Source organism: Channa argus, chromosome 19, assembly GCF_033026475.1.
Source record: "Channa argus isolate prfri chromosome 19, Channa argus male v1.0, whole genome shotgun sequence".
NCBI classification, from domain to species: Eukaryota; Metazoa; Chordata; class Actinopteri; order Anabantiformes; family Channidae; genus Channa; species Channa argus.
The window spans coordinates 795,698-814,268 of NC_090215.1; the positions used below are offsets into that span (position 1 = coordinate 795,698).

General features: G+C 42.4%; 1 protein-coding gene across 8 annotated transcripts in view; it reads right to left on the reverse strand.

The window, feature by feature from the left end:
- The window catches only part of LOC137104607 (partitioning defective 3 homolog), a 343,094-nt gene that overhangs the window by 64,175 nt on the left and 260,348 nt on the right, over nucleotides 1-18,571 (reverse strand). For all 8 annotated transcript variants that reach the window (XR_010911721.1, XM_067486037.1, XM_067486038.1 and 5 more), the window contains one exon: nucleotides 5,941-6,231. Coding sequence is in view for 7 of the 8 variants with exons in the window: in XM_067486037.1 (XP_067342138.1) it covers nucleotides 5,941-6,231 (291 nt within the window). In the remaining variant the exon portion in view is untranslated. The remainder of the gene's footprint in view (nucleotides 1-5,940; nucleotides 6,232-18,571) is intronic.

Sequence of the window (18,571 nt, forward strand, 5' to 3'; positions counted from 1 at the left end):
ATCTTGAGTTTTCCCATCCAATAATCAAGATGGGGATGACAAACAAGACAACACCCGTCACTCTTGTGATGATAAAATTAGTAGGCATAGATTATCATATAGCCCTGTCTCTGATAGAAGAAGCAACATTTTCCTTGTCCCTTCCTTAAGGTGACTTATTCTGTTTCTGTTACTAAGAAACTATGAAATAATTGTAAAATACTGGCACAGTTTTCATTTAACATAGCAGCCAGCATCCTGATATTAGATTTCTGGCACTTGAGTCCACCATGACAGATACTCTTGAGGATTATGTGCAGCTTTGGATTAAGCTACAGCAAATGTGTTTAGGGTCAGGGTAAGGTCAGAAAACAGGTTAAGCCTCATAGCTCATTGGGCTATCTCACAAAAAAGTGGCTCACCACCTTCTTCAGCTGCCTTGCACAGCTCAGCGGTGCTTTTTGAGTCTCCAGAGTAGCATTATGTTAAATTTCTCTCATTGCTCAAACAATATGAGTTTCGGTACAGTCCATAACATGTATATTATGTTCAGCTTTGCTGAATCAAAATCATGCAGTAAATATTTTTTTCCTTTGGTGTGAAAGGAAACTTTTTATAGTAAATAAAATATTAAAAAGTATTTTTTTTCTTTTGGTGGTGGCTTTGGAAAAGCGACTTTGCATGGAATCTAATTTTTAAAAAAAATTCAACATAATGAATTATTTCCCTAGCACTCAAGCCGCCTCTCCCCTGATATAGACAATGAGATGGAACAGAAGCACCAGTTTCACTACCTCTCATGGTGTCACAAAGGCGGATTAACACTGACCCTCGTGCCAAGAGTTGTACCAGGCAGTAAATGCCTTAGAATGGGCAGTGTCCTGGGTCTAGGTCTCTGAAGAGCAGATGGGTGGGCATTTTAACAGTGGACTGCTGTAAAAGATACTTAAAGTATGTGTCTCACTGCCATTTAACATTCCACGCCTCACATGTGCCTCCTATTGCCGAGGCTGTGTGAGAAATCCTCACAAACCTTCTCATAAGACACAGAGCCCAACCTTTTTATCAGCAGTGGAAAATCCATTACATACCTTGTAATTAAATTTCAGCACCATGCAAAGTAGACGTTTTGACTCAAGTTTAGTGCGGCGAATGCAAAAGGAAAAACACGACAGTGACTGCTTCTTTAGATTAGGATCTTTGGGTTATTTTTTCCTCTTTGCTGAGTTGCAGAGGACTTCAAGGGCTTTACACCGTTGAGCTCCATGAGCTTTATATATTTTCCTCTTTGCTCCCCCTACCCCGCCACCTTTTCCTCCATGTGTCTCTCTCACTCCTTCTCATGCCCATGCTCTAAGGAGCTTTAGAAACTCGACTGGGTAATGGAAGCAGCAGTCAATCAAATTGCAGTTTCAAAGGTGATGCTTTGTTTCGCGCTTGCTTCCCACAAATCCCATGGAGCTGGGCACCTGTCAGGTTGCCGTTCTGAAAAGCAGTATCCAACGCCAGTCACCCAATCCCCACGGTCTCTTGCCAGATGGAGGAGTTGACTTGTCAGCTGCCAGTCGAGAAATGAGGTCATTCCGTTTTGCTAAATCTACCTTTTCTTAATAACGTAAAACAAAAAAGTGAAAAAGAAAATACTGTGTTCAGGTGTTTATGTCTGACTCGGTTTCATGTAAAGTCAGTGACACACAGAAGAGAATTCATACTTGGTTTTAGGGGAAAATTATGTTTTCTTTTGCTTCGTATGAGGTTTTAACCAAACTATACACAAACTAATCCTAGATTCCTATTGGTGCCCTTCACTTTTACTGGGTCTGACACAACTGTCAAAACATCACTGGCTCTGCCAGATCTAATAATATGGATGCTGTTAATATATTGTAAAACAAGTTCTTGTTGTACCATGAGGCCACAGAGGAACCGTAAAACCTGATATGGCAGAAAGGACAGGATCTTTGGAGGCCCACTGCAACTGGAGGTCCTCATATCTAGGGTTTATAAGTTCAGGTCTGACTCATTCCAGCTTTATGGTCACAGTGACCTTCCCATTAAGGCTCCATTACAAAAGGTCTATTAGAAGGAGAGGCATACAACCAGACCATTTGACCAACTGCAGCCTCTCTCTATGAACTATAGTTGAAAGACAAGCATACAGCTTTGAAAATGCATAAAATAAATTAATGCTTATATGTGAAGCACCAAGCAGGAAATTGCAAAATTCTATTACAAAGTAACTTTCAATTGCAATCAGTTTAACCCCTTCTCCTCTAAATACACATCCCCACATCAACCAGAACATGTGACTGGAGGAGCTGGGGATCGAAACAACAACTGTGAGATTGGTGGACAACCACACTACCTTCCTGTGCCACAGTTTCCCTGGAAGAAAGAAGAAAGGTTGTCTCAAGTGAATTAATTTTCATTTACCTGGTGCCTAAGTTTGTGACATGCTTCTACATGTATACAAAAATAAAGAAATTGTCATAATGGTAAAATAAAAATTATGTGTCCAATTTGTCTGTGCTGATACAGTCAGGAAGGACTAAAAATTGTGTTGTGTTGGCACCTCATATTTGACAATGAAAGTTCCATTAAGTTTATTTCATAAATGCAAATTACTGTTTATTTTTGTTATGACAGGCAAGTGACGGATGTCTTGAATCTGAATGTGTTTCAAGCTCCTTTTGCAAATCGTAAATAGAAAGCCTCTGAGCTAAATGAGAACCAGTGCATATTATTATATCTCAAAGTCAGCAAGACAAATATTACAGGCAGACAGCTGGGCTGGCATATTCAAGATATGCAAAGCAGCATGATGGGCAAAACAAAAATGCAGTGTTGAACATGCAGTGCAAATTTCAAATCAAATCACAGTACTTGCAACAGTTAATCCTGTCGCTGAAAATAAATTGATGTACTGTGCTATCAAAACTCAAGGCTCAGACCTCAAGCTAAATATGAGTTTGCTTAACATGCAACACTAAGTTGTATATGGTAAAATATGCAGACGAAAAAAATACTTTTTCCAAGAAACTGCTACAACAAGGAAGGAATTTGGTTTTTGATGATAATGACTTTCATGTACCGCCTGATAAATATTATAGGTATTGTATTAAAATTCTAATGAGTTTTTGCAAAAAAGAAATACAATTATTATACATATGGGAATGCTTTTAGATGGTCAGAGGAAATTTGGCCAACTCAAAGTGTTGTCCTATAATAAGGTTTTTATACTGAAAAGCTGCACAAAACATCCTAGTGAGACAGTTGAATCTTATCTATCACTGACCAAAATTTCTAAGTCTTGTGATTTAAAAACCGATGTTCACTCAACACCAGTGAAATATTGTCTTGCCTCCTTTTGTCAACTAGCTGCTAGGCATCAACGTTGGCTTTAGAAGTAGGATGGTTTACAGAAGACAGTTGCAATGACACAAGGTTATCAGGAGGAAAAATGAGGATGTAAACCTTCACTTTAGAAATGTGGATGAGTGGTCTTTACTAACCCCCAGACATAAATTTAGCCAACTATCAGAGAAGCCCGATAACCTTATCATACTCTTGAGATTCAGATCTCAATAAATCCTTCTTTAAAAAATGCACACACTGACACTGAGGCACTTTGTTGCTCACAAAGTAATGCTTATGGTGCTTTTCCATTGTATTATACTCGCCTTGAAAAACGAGAATATCGAAGGAATGCTGTGCTTAACTCTTTGTATGGATGCTTTTCACAGCAAGTTTTTTTTTCATAAGAGGTTGAAGAAAGATCAAAATACCGGGGGAGTTTTGTAAATATTTCATCAGTTAGATTTTTGATGTCAAAAAGACTGTAGGAATAGTGGTTGTAAGTCTCTAACCAATTCATAGTCCCCAATATGAATGACCACGTCAAACCTGAGGTGATACCAAAAAAGGACCAGGCTTTAGATACCTTTTGCCCAAAGGAAAAGCAAAAAAGTAAGTATAGTCAATTCATGTGGGATCTGTCCAGAAGGGGCTGTATAACCTAACCCACCTGTTCCTAGTAGTAAGGGTCAAGAGCCCCCAAGTGACAACTGTTAATCGCAGGATGGTAACATGCAAACCATTAATAACAACCTACATTTTCTGGAAGACAAGTGGTATCGTAACTTGTCACTGAATCCCAGATGTCTGTGCAGAGAGGAATTGTAACATTAAGCTGGGGACACACATGAAGACTAACAAAGTCTGTTAAAGGCTGGTCAGGTCACACATAAAAACTATCACAGATTTCTAGTCTTTGACAGTCGGGAAGGAGCAACACCTGACGAGACAGTAAACTGGGAGAAACACACTTAACAACTGGTTGGGAACAACTGGACATTCTGGAGATAGATGCACCCCCCAAATCCAGCTAGAGAGGAAAATTCTCACCCGTTCTTGTGCCAAAACAAATATGGTGGATACCAGGAATCTCACTAAACACACTAAACATTTTTTTCTTCCAACTGTTTGGTCAGTGCTGGCCTGAGCCAGAATAGCACTGACCAGGACCAACTAGACGACTAAATCACATCCATAATTGTCAGCTGTCTTTTTCTGTTTGTAGTGTTGTAACACTGCCTTATTTTTTTTGCCACATACAGTCCGTGCCTTGAGAAAAGTTGCAGAAAACACATTTTCTGCAACTAAGTCAAGTCTTTTAAATGTTTTAATCTGATCTTTTTTATGAACCTAAAATTAAAAATACAATTTACTACTGAATCATTACAGTCGTGCTACTGTATTAAGATGATTATAGTGGTATATGAACAATTCAGCTGGTACACTTAATAAACCAGTAGTAGGACCAGCCCCTACTTGTGACCCTTAGTTTAATTACATCTTATATTCAGTTTTGTGCGATGTGTTGATGATCTGTTTCTTATAAAATTCCCTGTGAGAAATAAATGAGACAGTCATTCTTCATAGAAAAAGGGAGATACATGAGGGAACAGTCCTTTATTCTTCTTTTTTGAAATTAAAATACTACTATGCCACTACAGAATAAAGTGTGAGCCTATACACCCTGAATATTACTTTTCAGTATATTATGTATAGGGTTAGACTTGCAGTATAAGTAAAATTAGTTAAAATATCCAGTGTTCTGTTGTTGTTTTTTTTTAATGCTTTTCTAGGAACAAATTTTTCTTCTTCAAAGGAGACTTAAATGGAGCCACGTCACTCACACCTCCATCACATCCTCACTTATTTCTTTATAACACTATTTAAAGGAAGAACAAGAGGGAAACTAAATGATTTAGAATGCCAATCTTGTATTCAAGCAGTTAAACTTTGCTCTGGGAAACCATGGCTAGTTCCCTGCTGAAAAGGGTAAATAAATAAATAATTAACAACACACACACACACACACACACACACACACACACACACACACAAACACAATGTTTCACACTGGCTTTTTGGCAATCGCTTATCAACACAGGAATGTGAAATTAAAGCTCCATATGGCATTGTTGTCACATCAAATATTTGTGTGGCCAAGGAGGTTACAAGCACCTCAACCCCGCTCCCTCCTGTGACAAGGGAACTAAACTCACATGCATTATGACTTTCTGAAGAAGGTGTGTGAGAGGCCAGGGAAGAATAAAACTGGTCCAAGGCTAGTTGATATTAAATTCTAACACATAGTGAGTTGCTGACAGGCTCCTGGGGTTGTTTTACCTTGTCTGTGGTACAATCTGGCTTGCTTCGCTTGTGGTACAAGATTGCAATTCCTTTTTTTTTTTCCTGTGCAGCATCAACAAATACAATCACACCACTGGCTATGCATTATAAATGAGGTGTAAATGAACTAGATTGTTGCAAAGCACAAGCATTAGGCACAAAGCTAGTTAGTGTCAACTGAATGAATAAAAGAGAAAGAGAGCTTCATGGCACATGGTAACCTTGCAATAATCACCCATCGACAATTTTTTGGGCATTCCCTACCTGTCCGGAACTGCAGGGCACCCACTGCGAGGTTTGTTGACCTGGGCATAAAGAGCCTCTATGGGAAGGCCATTGTCCTGAATGTTCAAGGGAATGCGAGGGCTCTCGGGACTCTGAGGGAGATGGTAGTGGTGGTCATTGCTGCTATCGACTGACGAGTCCAGGGATTCGATGCCAGCATAAGTGTGCTCGTCATCTGAGCTGAAGGTGTGGCTGACAATGTCTTGGATCTCAGCATATTCCCTCTCCTTTGCCTGCTTCTCCCGAAGTTCTCGTGTCTTGGCTTGAATTCTGTGAAGAAAATAGAGTAGAGGAAAGTTACATTTATATATGAATCATATGGCAAATTGATACACAGGAATGGCAAAGTTCTGGACAACAGTTTTTATTTGCCTCATCCTATTTTAATTAGTCTAAAAATATTATATAATATATAGTGCCATTATATGTATATTATATAAAAATAATATATATGTTTCTGTTACCATGCAGTGAGTTCAGGGCCTGGTTCAAATATGTGAAATTTGTAAATATAAGAAGTAGATCTTATGTGAATGAAACTAACATTATATGATGGGTTTCTCTAGAGTAATGATGTATTGCTCCACTGGATTTTCTGGAACTAAAGCATGAGTCACTTCACATAAGATTATGCTGCTTAGGCCCAGGCCTCATTCCTGTGGCGTTTGTGCTCCTTTGTCGAGTTCTTAAGTGTTACACGCTGACGCTTAGGGTACCAGCTTGCGTCTGTGAGCTTTCAGCATAGTACAATAGAATCCCTAATGCCTAAAGCAATTACATGCTATTTAAATTGAAAAAGTTTTGTAGGGAGGTGGAAAGGGTGCTGTCCAGGAGACCAGGGTTCAACTGTAGTGCAACGTCATTTTGTACTTTATTTATGATTGGTACATGTGTGGCGCATGTGGTTGCTATAGTAAGGAAATATGTGTGTACTATTATCACTGATCGTAGCATTTTCTTTTTCTTTTATGTAATTTATCTTCTAACTTGACCTTACCCTGAAGTTTCTGTGCCTAATCCTAACCCATGTTCTATTTTAATATAACCTTACCCTGAACTTGTTTCTAACTCAGTTTTCGTGTACAAGTAGTTCCCACCGTATGAAATAGTGGTGCTCTTAGAGCGTCCAGTCTTAACACCAAATGGTAACTGTGGCATCAATATGATGATGCAATACAATTTGAATCCTTAGGAAGCTTCACTATCTGACACTGTGGGATGAGAATGTGTTGTTAGTTCCAGAGAACATGTCTTCTCAGAAACAATCTCTGGCTACAAAGTAAAACTTTACACAGAATAAATGTTAGTGAACTGTAACTGAAATAATCTGATTCTGATGAGTTTAATTGCAGAATCCTAACATCCGGCAGAAAGGGCATCCGGTCTGTAAACTCATGCCAAATCCACGTGTGGAACATGTTCCGCTGTGGCTTCCCCTGAAGGGACGAGCTGAAAGCTGTTGATCCTTGAAGAAATTGTGCCATTTGTGTAAGTGTACACATAGTTTAAAGTAATTATACCAGGTATGCCATGAACTGTATACTTTATTAGCCAATTAATGGATGAGCATGTTGAGGAGCAGTAGGCAGGAAAAGTGCTCTCCACACTAAGCACATTAGTACTGTACGGACCAAAATTCCAGTTCAGTTCAGAGTAGAGTACAGAGTACCTCTGCAGCACTTGCAGGTTCAGATAAAACATGTAAAAGCTTAGTAGAAAAGGATCTGATGCTATATAAATATGGATCCTCCAGATCAGCTAGGGGACATATCAACTGTGTGGTGTAATTTGTGATGGTTATACAAATGAAGTACAGTGATAAGAAGTATGACTGTCAACTTTGTGCATTTAAAAATCCAGTTTCTTTACTGTCTGCACCTAACTGAAAGCGAGCTAAGCTAAATGACACTTTTCTTTTGATTTTTTTATTGGTACTTAAACTGCTTTACACTGCTTCTATTTCGTATAGGCTTCGCCCTCTAAGAGCTGACGCTATTGGGTTTATCCCCACGTGCATGCGCAGTCGTGACGATTTACTTTTGTGGCCGGAGCAGGAGCTGGGCTGACTCCCTCAGCTCCACACCCAAAGTATATAAAACCGGTGTGCCCTGAGTCTGCCCTTTTTACTTTACTGAAGCAGTCACTAAGAAGAAGCAAGAAGAAGATGAATAGTTCATCTCACCGTTCGAGCACTGGGTTCCGAACGTGTTTATTCTGCAACACCGGCTACATCATGGAAAATGACCTCCACGCCCCCAGTGGAGCATGACTCTGGAGACATGGCAAAAACGAGACCTTATAAACGACCCTCTCTAGCCAGGTTTTCCCACCCTCCGACCATTCTTTTCAGTCGCACAAGATGACGCCTTCACCAGAGTCCACGGAGAGATCGAGCACGGATTTCCTGCCGTTCCACCGCTACAATCCAGTCTAGCCTCCATTTTGCTTCCCAAAGCAACATTCTTAGGCAGATGCCGGCCTACTCGAGACCAGGCCACCACCCGCCTCAATGACCGCGCAAACCAGTGCACTGCTCAGACAGGAGGCGCCACTACCAATATTGCGCTTCTCTCATCCGCTGTCTCCTCCATTGCAGCCAAGTCTGGGGCTTGATACGCTGAGCTGGCTGGTGAGATCGGCAGCCATTTTGATGCTCTCTTCAGCCCCAGCCGTGCCCCAGTCATGGATCATGGCTTGGATGACGAAGCTGCAGCGCAACATGTTGCTGCACATGTCCCCTCTTCACGGGGTGATCAGGAAGGGCATGCTGGACAGTCCCATCAGCCCCATTGGGCTCTTTGGGCCGCTCTTCCAGGAATCTGCCACCCATTTTCAGCGGGCATCAGAAGAGGCAGAAAGGTTGAAGTGAATCACTTTTTGGATTCACACACCATTCAGGCCCCACAGGCCCCTGACGCGATCGCAGAGACCATTGCCCTGGGCTGAGACACACCTCACACCTCCGGTGCCACTGCCTCTCAGGCCACTCCTCCGTCTCAGCACCCTCAACCTCATCCAGCGGTGGCAGTGTAGCGTGCCCCTCACTGTGCCCCTCCGCACACAGAGGCGGCCATTACGGGGCGCTGGATAGGTTTATCCGCTATAACTGCCGTACACAACGGCTCTTTTCAGAGTCCCCCACCTCAGTAAAGAGCAGTTTCCTGATCATCAGTCTGCCCCGCTCTCCTCTATAATGCGGCTATTTGTATCAAAGCACACGTTTCACAAACACGTGAGGACTCCACTGCACTAACACACCTGATGTCAGCTGCTGAGTCACTGTCTCCTCCCCGTGTTACGAGCGAAATAGTGTTTTCATCTCCTATAAACACAAATCTCGAACCGCTCACTCCACCTCTCTGTGGCCTCCCTCTCACCAATCTGTGCATGTTAGTGGTGGTTTCACATCGTGACATAACTCAGGTGATAATGTTTTTCCTGAGATCCATGCCACCTCACCTCAGCCCTTTCTCTCAGGCCCTCCCATGGGCTGTGCAGAGCGGACACTGTCGTTCATGTCAACAGAGGCTCCGCAGATGTGTGCTTGCCCGCTCTCAGACCATTACTCAGAGTGGCAAAATCAACTTTCCGTGAACGAGTGGATGGACAAATTAATAAAGAAGTTAACCCTTCTTTATTAATTTTTCAGTTCACCACCCTTCCTCCTTTCAACGTATTACCATCTCAAGTATTGGAGATGGTGATGTCGCCTCAGACAGAAACAGCTGCTCTGACGACGGAGTTAAAGGAGCTTTGGGAGCAAAGAGCCATCTCCTAAGTTCCAACAGGCGAGGAAAGCCAGGGTTTTTACTTCCGTTACTTCTTAGTTCCCAAGAAAACGCGTGGCATGAGACCCATTCTCAACCGGTCTCTCTTCAACAAACGCATTGTGAGGAGACCATTCCACATGCTCACAATAAAGAATGATGATTAGTTTACATCTATCCTTACAAGGGGCTCAGTATCAGTACAACCGCTTGCCTTTCGGTTATTCACTGGCCCCGCGAACATTTTTAAATGTGTGATTCAAATGGCCTCCTCCAGAGAAAGTGCAGTGCTCCACACAGAGGAGCTCGTGAAGCACCTGTCACTGTTGGGTTTTGCCATAAACTCTCAGATGCCCTCCCAGTCAATCATTTATCTGGGAGTGCACCTGGATGCACCCAGAATGATGGCAAAGCTCTCTCCTGCGAAGAGAGAGGCACTCGTTTCTCTTCTGTCACACACTTCTTGCTTCAAGCAGTAGTATCAGCTCTCTCTGTGATGCGCCTGTTGGGCATGATGGCAGACACGTGGTTGTTCCTCTGGGCCTTCTCCACATTTGGAGGCTCGGCAAGATCCAGAGGTGGTTCGGCCATCTCCGCCCTTGACCCAATACGCCACAAAAAAACATTGTGGACTGTCCCTCCATCTGTGCAGTCTGATCTGACGTATTGGAAATCCCCCATTGTTCTGGCAATGGGAATTCCCCTCGGCAGAGCGACTTCACAGATATCTGTGTTCACAGACGCCTCTCTGTTCAGGTGGGTTGGGATGTGTCTGTCTCAGGTCGTGGGAGGAAATTACCAAAAGTCACATAAAGTCCACATAAACTGGAGCTCTCTACAGTGTTGAAAGTTTTAAAACACTTTGCTCCACTGTTGAAAGACAAACACATGATGGTGAGAACAGACAACAAGACATCTGCAGCTTACATCAATCGTCAGGGCGGACTTCGCTCCGCCCGCCTGCTCAAAATGGCCAGAGGTCCCTTGCTGTGGACCCACAAAAACCTGCACCTCATCAGAGCGGTCTACATCCCGGGGAAACAGTACCAGGCTGCAGACCTGATGTCACGGGGAGGGCCTCTTCAGAGTGATAGGAGGCTGAACCCCTCCCTCGCTCACCTGTTGTGGAACAGGTTCGGGACAGCAGAGGTTGATCTGTTCGCCTCCCGCGAAAACACACAGTGCCCTCTGTAGTTTGCCATGAGCGCGCAGGATGGTCCACCTCTCGGAGCAGATGCCTTCTCTCACCACACATGGCCCAGAGCCCTAATCTATGCTTTCCCCTCCCATTCATCTGATCCCACGCCTCCTAGAGGTACAGGAAGAGCTACTATCAGTCATTCTAGTGGCTCCGGAGCACTCGAGCGCATCTTGGTTACCGACAATGATTCATTTTGTGTAGGGCAAACCGTGAAGACTCCCGTGGCCCAGAGACGCACTCTCACAGGTGGACGGCTTGATCCACCTTTTTCCGCTGACAGGTCAGGGCCTGTGGGTTTGGCTCCTTAACGGGAACATTTATAGAGATTAGGGCTCCTATCTGCAGTTATACAGACCATTCACGGCGCACGGGCTCCATCTACAACAGCCTCTTACACAGCAAAATGGTCCGCTTTTCAGCACTGGTGTTTGGAGAGGAGAATAGACCCCACATCTTGTCCTCTATCTCAAATCCTGACTTTCCTCCAGCTCTTAGTGGGGAGAAATCTGTCCACAATCCCTATCCCTATCCACAATTAAAACCTATGCTGCAGCTCTTTCTAGCTGCCATGAAGGTTTTAGAGAGAGATCTGTCTTTGCACATCCTCTGCTTTATAAAAGGAGTGAGAAGGAAGCGGCCCGTGGTGCATTCAATGACGCCTCCGTGGGAATTACCACTGGTTTTATGTGCTCTCAGGAATCCTCCCTTCGAGCCGAATATCTCAGATCTCTCTCAAGTTCCTCTCACCGAAAACAGCACTTCTCTTAGCCCTGACCTCGGCTAAAAGAGTGAGTGATTTGTGTGCCCTCTTAGTCTCTTCCTCCTGTCTCATTATTAGAGAGGACGGGAGTTTGGCCATTTTGAGGCCAAAGCCTACATTCATGCCTAAAATAATAACATCCTCTTTCCTCCCCACACAAATGAGGTGGAGGAAGAGTTTCACCGTCTCTGTCCTGTGCGTGCCCTGTCTCATTATGTAGCACGAATCCTCGGACAGACACAGCAGCTGTTTGTGCATTACAGAGAACATTCCCAAGGGAAACCTCTGACGAAACAGCAGCTATCCCACTGGTTGTGTGAGGCCATCTCACAGGCTTATGTGTCAGTGAGGAAGGAGCCCCCTCGGGACATGCGTGCACATTCTACAAGAGCCGTGTCTTCATCCACAGCTCTCATCCATGGGATGTCAATGGAGGATATTTGTGCAGTGACATCATGGGCTTCCCCGTGTCTTTGTATTCGTTTCTACTTACGGGACACATCAGAGTTCTAACTCACTCCGTGTTGTGCGTGGAGGGCAGTATGTAGCCCACAAATTAGTAGAGACAGGTTGGTGTGTGCAGCAGATGACACACATCCTCCTCTCCTCTGACTTATTTGCTTAAAGTTTGTGATTGTTACGGTGCGTAACGATCGTCCTGCCGCTCTCCCAACATAAGTTTGGCTGCGTGTATTTTGTCATTATTATTATTATTATTAACTCCTGCACAGCCTCTGCATCAAGTGCCTGTCTTGTCCTCTTTTACAGTGCGTAATTATCATCCCTTCCCTCTCTCAGCATTCAGGTTGTGTGGGTGCTTTGTTATCACCCTCTTTGTGCACCGAGGGTTGAATGCAGGAGGCTGTGTTCTAGTTTCTTCTCATGGGCACCTCTGTGGTGCATTGAGCTGGTGTGCTTTTATGGACTCTGGTGGTCCAGTGGGGCATCAATCACTTCCAGCTTCACCCTTATCCAAATAGAGACAGCTCCTAGAGGGCGAAGCCTATACAAAATAGACCGTTGGTTACGTATTGTAACCCAAGATTCTATGAGTATAGGCGTAGCCCTCTAAGCTGTCGGCCTCACTGCTCCCACCCAAGTCGGATAAAAGTAAAAATGCTGGCTTACTGGGAGCAGAACTCAGTGCACACCGTTATTATATACTTTGGGAGTGGACCCGAGGGAGTCAGCCCGGCACCTGCGCAAAACTAAATCTTCACGACTGCGCATGCACGTGGGGATAATCTAAATAGCGTCAACTCTTAGAAGGCTACGCTTATACTCATAGAATCAGGGGTTACAATACGTAAACAAAATTCTCGTTTTACCCATTTGCAATCACACACTCATGGGGAAGCTACTATGCAGCTGGCCAACGCTCACTGGGAGCAACTAAGTTGGGGTTCAGGGTCTTGCTCAAGGACACTTCGACAATGACCGGAGGAGCAACTATGAAAGTGTGACATTACGTGCAAAAAAACCTTGGTGAGCATAAAGCCGATAACAGTAGTTCATTAAACCCCCGTAAAACAAGCATGAGCAAAAAACAGTAATGTCTAAATCTAAGATTCAAAAATCCTGACAACAGATTTCAAACGTTTAAGTGTAATCATAGATACAAATCAGTCCAGATGTTAGAGAGCCATCTTTTAGATCTGAATGTCTTCTCTTGAAAAAATGACTTCCCTCAAAATTCAATATTATTCAAATATGTGGCTCAGTGAGCCATCTGAGGGCGAAAAAGGCAGTTGGGAGACAATCAGATCTTAACTTCCTCCTTCACACCCCTTCCTCTCCCTCCATGACGTTGGTCTTTTACAGAATCTTTTCTGTCTCATAGAATGGTTCCATGTGATTGCCCATCTATCCACAGTTAACAAGTCATGGTTTTGCGTGTGAGTGAGGAGGGCTGGGATTGTAAGAATGGGGAGGTTGACCAAGGGGGAGTGGATAGGAAAAGGACTGAGGCAGGCAGAGTAGGGAATTAACCTCCTACTGTGGTGACCCTGGCAGCAGCAACCAGATTGCTCACTGGTTCCAGATGTTATGTCCTCTCTGTGTTATGTCCTCCCAATGGTGCTTGTATTCCCTATTACCTCAGGTCATAGCTGACCTATCACCTTCCATTGCTGCCCCACACAGATGATTGACAGGTTTGGAATAGAGCTAAAGTCCAAGAACCGTGTCTGTGTATTTTATTAACAGTAATCACATTTCAAACAAACACTATTTCTCAGTGCTGGATTAATCAAGTTCTCACACTCTATCCATAGACTGCCTTGTTTATTTTTAGCCACCCAAAATCCCATTTTCTCAGTATTATTTTTGATTTTGAGAGGCCTGATGCAATGCTGCATCATATGCAGTTATATATAAAGCCTCGTGTTTCGTGTCAGGTGTAGTTCCGCATTGTTGCAAACCAGGTACAGTATGAAAATAATCGACTCACACCACAATTACTGTGTTGAGTTGTGTTCTCTCTTTAGATTGTGCTATCAACAAATAGAACACAATCTTCCATTTGGGAGAAAAAACACAAATTCCCACAAGCCCTTTCACCTGCCATCTGGCTAAAGTGATGTCAGATCACTGCCAGGAACGACCAGACAATGATATTACCACAGGTCCACAGAGGTCCACTGGGATCTCAAGACCCTCTGGCGTTTTATGTACTAATCAGATTCATAATAACAGAAATATTGACATTTGCGATGAGATAATGGCCTTGGCTAGACTGGCGACATCAAGTTAAAAGAAAGAGACTACTCTCCTAGGTCTCAGGAGTCTGACATGGATAAAGATAATAGGTGCATTTCAATAAAAGCATATTAACAAGCAAAAATGCCAAAGATATGAGTCATGCTGCTGTCACTGGTGTCTTTCCCATCAGACGCATGCTATGTTTTAACCTAGCTGCTTTTGAATTTTAAGCTTTAAAACAATAGTCCATTCACCACATCCATCACATTTCTCAGGGGAGAAGTTTTGCCTCTTTATGTTGTACAAAGATCTGTCTTTCAGAGTGTTTGTAGAGAAAACATATCCACAATCCTAACTTGTCACTCTTCTGTAGAGGCCTGTTCTGGATATCACACAGTGTTAAAGTTTCACTCTGGGAGCTGAAGACTACATTCCTTAACAAATATTTTCTGATAATATGATAAAAAAAAAAACATTGAATATTATAAAACATGTGACCAAGGTACATGATAACATTACCATGTTTACCACGGTGATATTAACATTTAGATGAAAGCACAACTGTGTCATACAATCGTCTTACTTTCCAGTATTATATTTGTTATTCCATAAATATGTACAGTTAAATGTCAGAAATTATTGTGGCTTAAGATACATTTTGGAAAATTCAATTCTAACCTAAGGTGTAATGTATGATGTAAACCCATGAAACCCATGAATGCAAAGCACTCTCCCTATGACAGTGCAGAACATTTTGACAAAGTACACAATTGTCGCTCAAAATAAATGTGGCCTAAGCAAGTGTGCCATTTAGGGGGCCTGGTGGCTCAGCGGTAGAGCATTGGCTTGTGATGCAGAATGATTGTTGGCTTTCTTTTCTTTGTGTTGCAGGCTATATTTTTTGATAGAGAATAAAATTAAATTCAAAGCTTCCTTACTTGTTCTTTATACCAGTGCAGTGGAAAGGCATTTCCTCCTGGCTGACAGACAGTCTAGACATTGTAATGCTGAGGCTTTCAGTTCAGTTAAAGTTCAGCCTCTAATCCACAGATGGACCATGTCTTCAAGAAGTTATGTCAGGAACAATGCTAATATTTCTTGAACTTTTCTCTTGTTCAGCTTTCACTTTTGTCCCCTTTTTTCCCATGTAAAGTCTCTAAATTAAGGCTAAAGACTCACTAAAGACTTCACAGCAACCAAAACAGAATTTGTAATGCTATTGTTGCTCAAGGATTATTTTAGCAGATTAATGTGAAAACAGAAGACTGACACATGAAGTACTTACTTAAACACCCTCTTTTGGTAAAATCAGAGGCCTGGTGTGAACTACCATATCAGCTCACTTCAAAATCTTCCTCTACCCACACTGAAAAATCTCACTGTTTATCCAACAGGGCTGTTATTTTGGACCAACAATGCCGGCAGACTCCTCCATATGCTTGTCAATGTTAATCGACCCAAGGGAGGAGGCAGGAGGGAGATCGAGAGAAGGATGGTGGGGTGTGCGTGTGTTTGTGTGTGGGGGTTTGTACACTCATTTTGAAGTCAACACACTTAGAAGTTTGAAAGCCTGCCTCTTCAATATGCATTGTTACCACGGTGGATGAAACAGAATGTGTTTGCTTTCTGACTTTCTCATTCAACTCCTTTGAATAGATTTTTCTTTTCAATACCCGCTCATCAAAACATGTTCCATTGTTCTGAAGTGCAGATGGAGGGCAGAATGTATCTGAATCTAATCAATGTGCACTAAATGACTTGCATGCAGCTGTCTGCGCAGAATTCCAAACCTCTGAAAGCCCATCTTTTGTGCTGACACTTGGCCCATAACAGCATAATGCAATCACGGAGATAATTGTCCAAGTTTTGCTGTGATAATTCACAGTGTTACTAATCGCATTAACTTGCTGTAGGTATCAATATAATTACAAATGTAATCACACTTCCCAATCAGTCATTTGTCGCTTCCTTTGAACTCACTATGCAAATGAGATTAAAATAGAATTTTGAAATAATGAGATGGTTGGACAATTTGGAATAATGGTGTTGTTACCATAATCACTAGGACAAAAAAAAAGACAGAGTAGAATATGTCTTGTTTATAAATTGCTTTACTTTTCATTAACTCACAAATACAAATTAAAAAAAGATACTGTAGGTCGGTGACAGCTGCTGTGTACTGCAAATGAATAATTGAAAAATTAGTTGCAAAACAATTATGTGACCAGCTTTATAGGAATAATTTGTATGAAGACTTTCAGTCAAGATTTAGAGTTCATCATAGTAAAGAAACAGCACTGGTAAAAGTCCCCAATGATCTTCTCATGGCCTCAGATAATGGACTCATCTCTTGTTCTGTTAGATCTTAGTGCTGCATTTGATACCATTGGTCATAACATTTTATTACAGAGACTGGAACATGAAATTGGAATTACAGGAACTGCACTAGGTTGGTTTAAATCTTATCTATCTGATAGATTTCAATTTGTTCATGTTAATGATGAATACTCCATGCACACAAAGGTTAGCTATGGAGTTCTACAAGGCTCTGTGTTAGGACCAATACTTTTTACTTTATATATGTCTCCTTTAGGCAACATTATTAGAAAACACTCCGAAAATTTCCACTGCTATGCTGATGATACCCAGCTATATTTATCTATGGAACCAGATGAAAATAATAAGCTAATAAAGCTTCAAGCCTACAAGACATAAAGGCCTGGATGTCCCACAATTTTTTACTTCTAAACTCAGACAAAACTGAAGTCATAGTATTTTGGCCCAAAAATCTCAGAGATATTATGTCCAACCAAATTGTTACTCTAGATGGCATAAGTCTGGCCTCCAGTACTACTGCAAGGAACCTCGAGTTATTTTTGACCAGGATTTGTTCTTTACCTCACATATAAACAAATCTCTAGAACAGCCTTCTTCCACCTACGGAACATTGCCAAAATTAGAAGCATCCTGTCTCAAAGTGATGCCGAAAAACTGGTCCATGCATTTGTTACCTCTAGGTTGGACTACTGTAATTCCCTACTTTCAGGATGCCCCAGTAACTCCCTAAAGAACCTGCAATTAATCCAAAATGCTGCAGCAAGAGTGCTGACTGGAACTAGCAAGAGAGATCATATTTCACCTTCACTAGCTTCTCTCCATTGGCTTCGTATAAAATCTAAAATAGAATTTAAAACCCTGCCTCTTACATATAAATCTCTGAATGGTCAGGCGCCATCATATATAGAAGACCTCATAGCACCATATCATTCCAGTAGACCACTTCGCTCTCAGAATGCAGGCCTACTTGTGGTTCCCAGAATTTCCAACGGTAGAATGGGAGGTAGAGCCTTTAGCTATCAAGCTCCTCTCCTGTGGAACCAGCTCCCAGTTCAGATTTGGGAAGGAGACACCCTCTCTACTTTTAAGTCTAGGCTTAAAACCTTCCCTTATTAATAAAGCTTATAGTTAGTTATAGTTATGCTGCTATAGGCTTAGACTGCTGGGGGACCCACCCCCCAATGCACTGAGCTCCTTTCCTCCTCTTGACCCTCTTTCCTCTCCTCTCACCCCACAATTGTCACAACTGTATGTCATTAACTCTTTGTGTTTTCTTTGTTGTTTTTGTCCTTCTCTGTCCCTCTCTCTGTCCCTTTCTGCGGGTGTCCTCGGCTTTGAAGCTGTGTGCCATCATATGTTCAAGTAACCTGTATCAAGGACCTAACCAAAGAATATCCACTGAAGTTTGTTTTCATGTGTACCATTTGACAATAAGTATCGAGGGCTAGTAAATATCCACTGTAAGAATTCTCATGTTGAGAACCATGTTTGTGTCACATGAGAGATTTATGGAATCCAGAACTAAGACTGTTGCACTAGGTCACTGCATCACTAAAGCGATTTTAAAGTTTGCATATTATATCACCAATTGGGATTTTGGAGTTCTTTGCACTATCAGGGATTGGAGATTCACCACGGCTATGTTCCACATGCTCACTACCAGGCCTGCCTCTGTGTTACAGATCCAGACCACTACATCTTCCCCAGTGTTCCCTCTTCCCACCTTTTCCCTACCCAATCTTCAAGTTACTCAACCCCGCTACATCTCAAGATTTGTCTACTCTACCAGGGCCATACTTCACTCTTCCCCATAAGAATCTGTCTCCTCTAGACTCTGCTCATCCT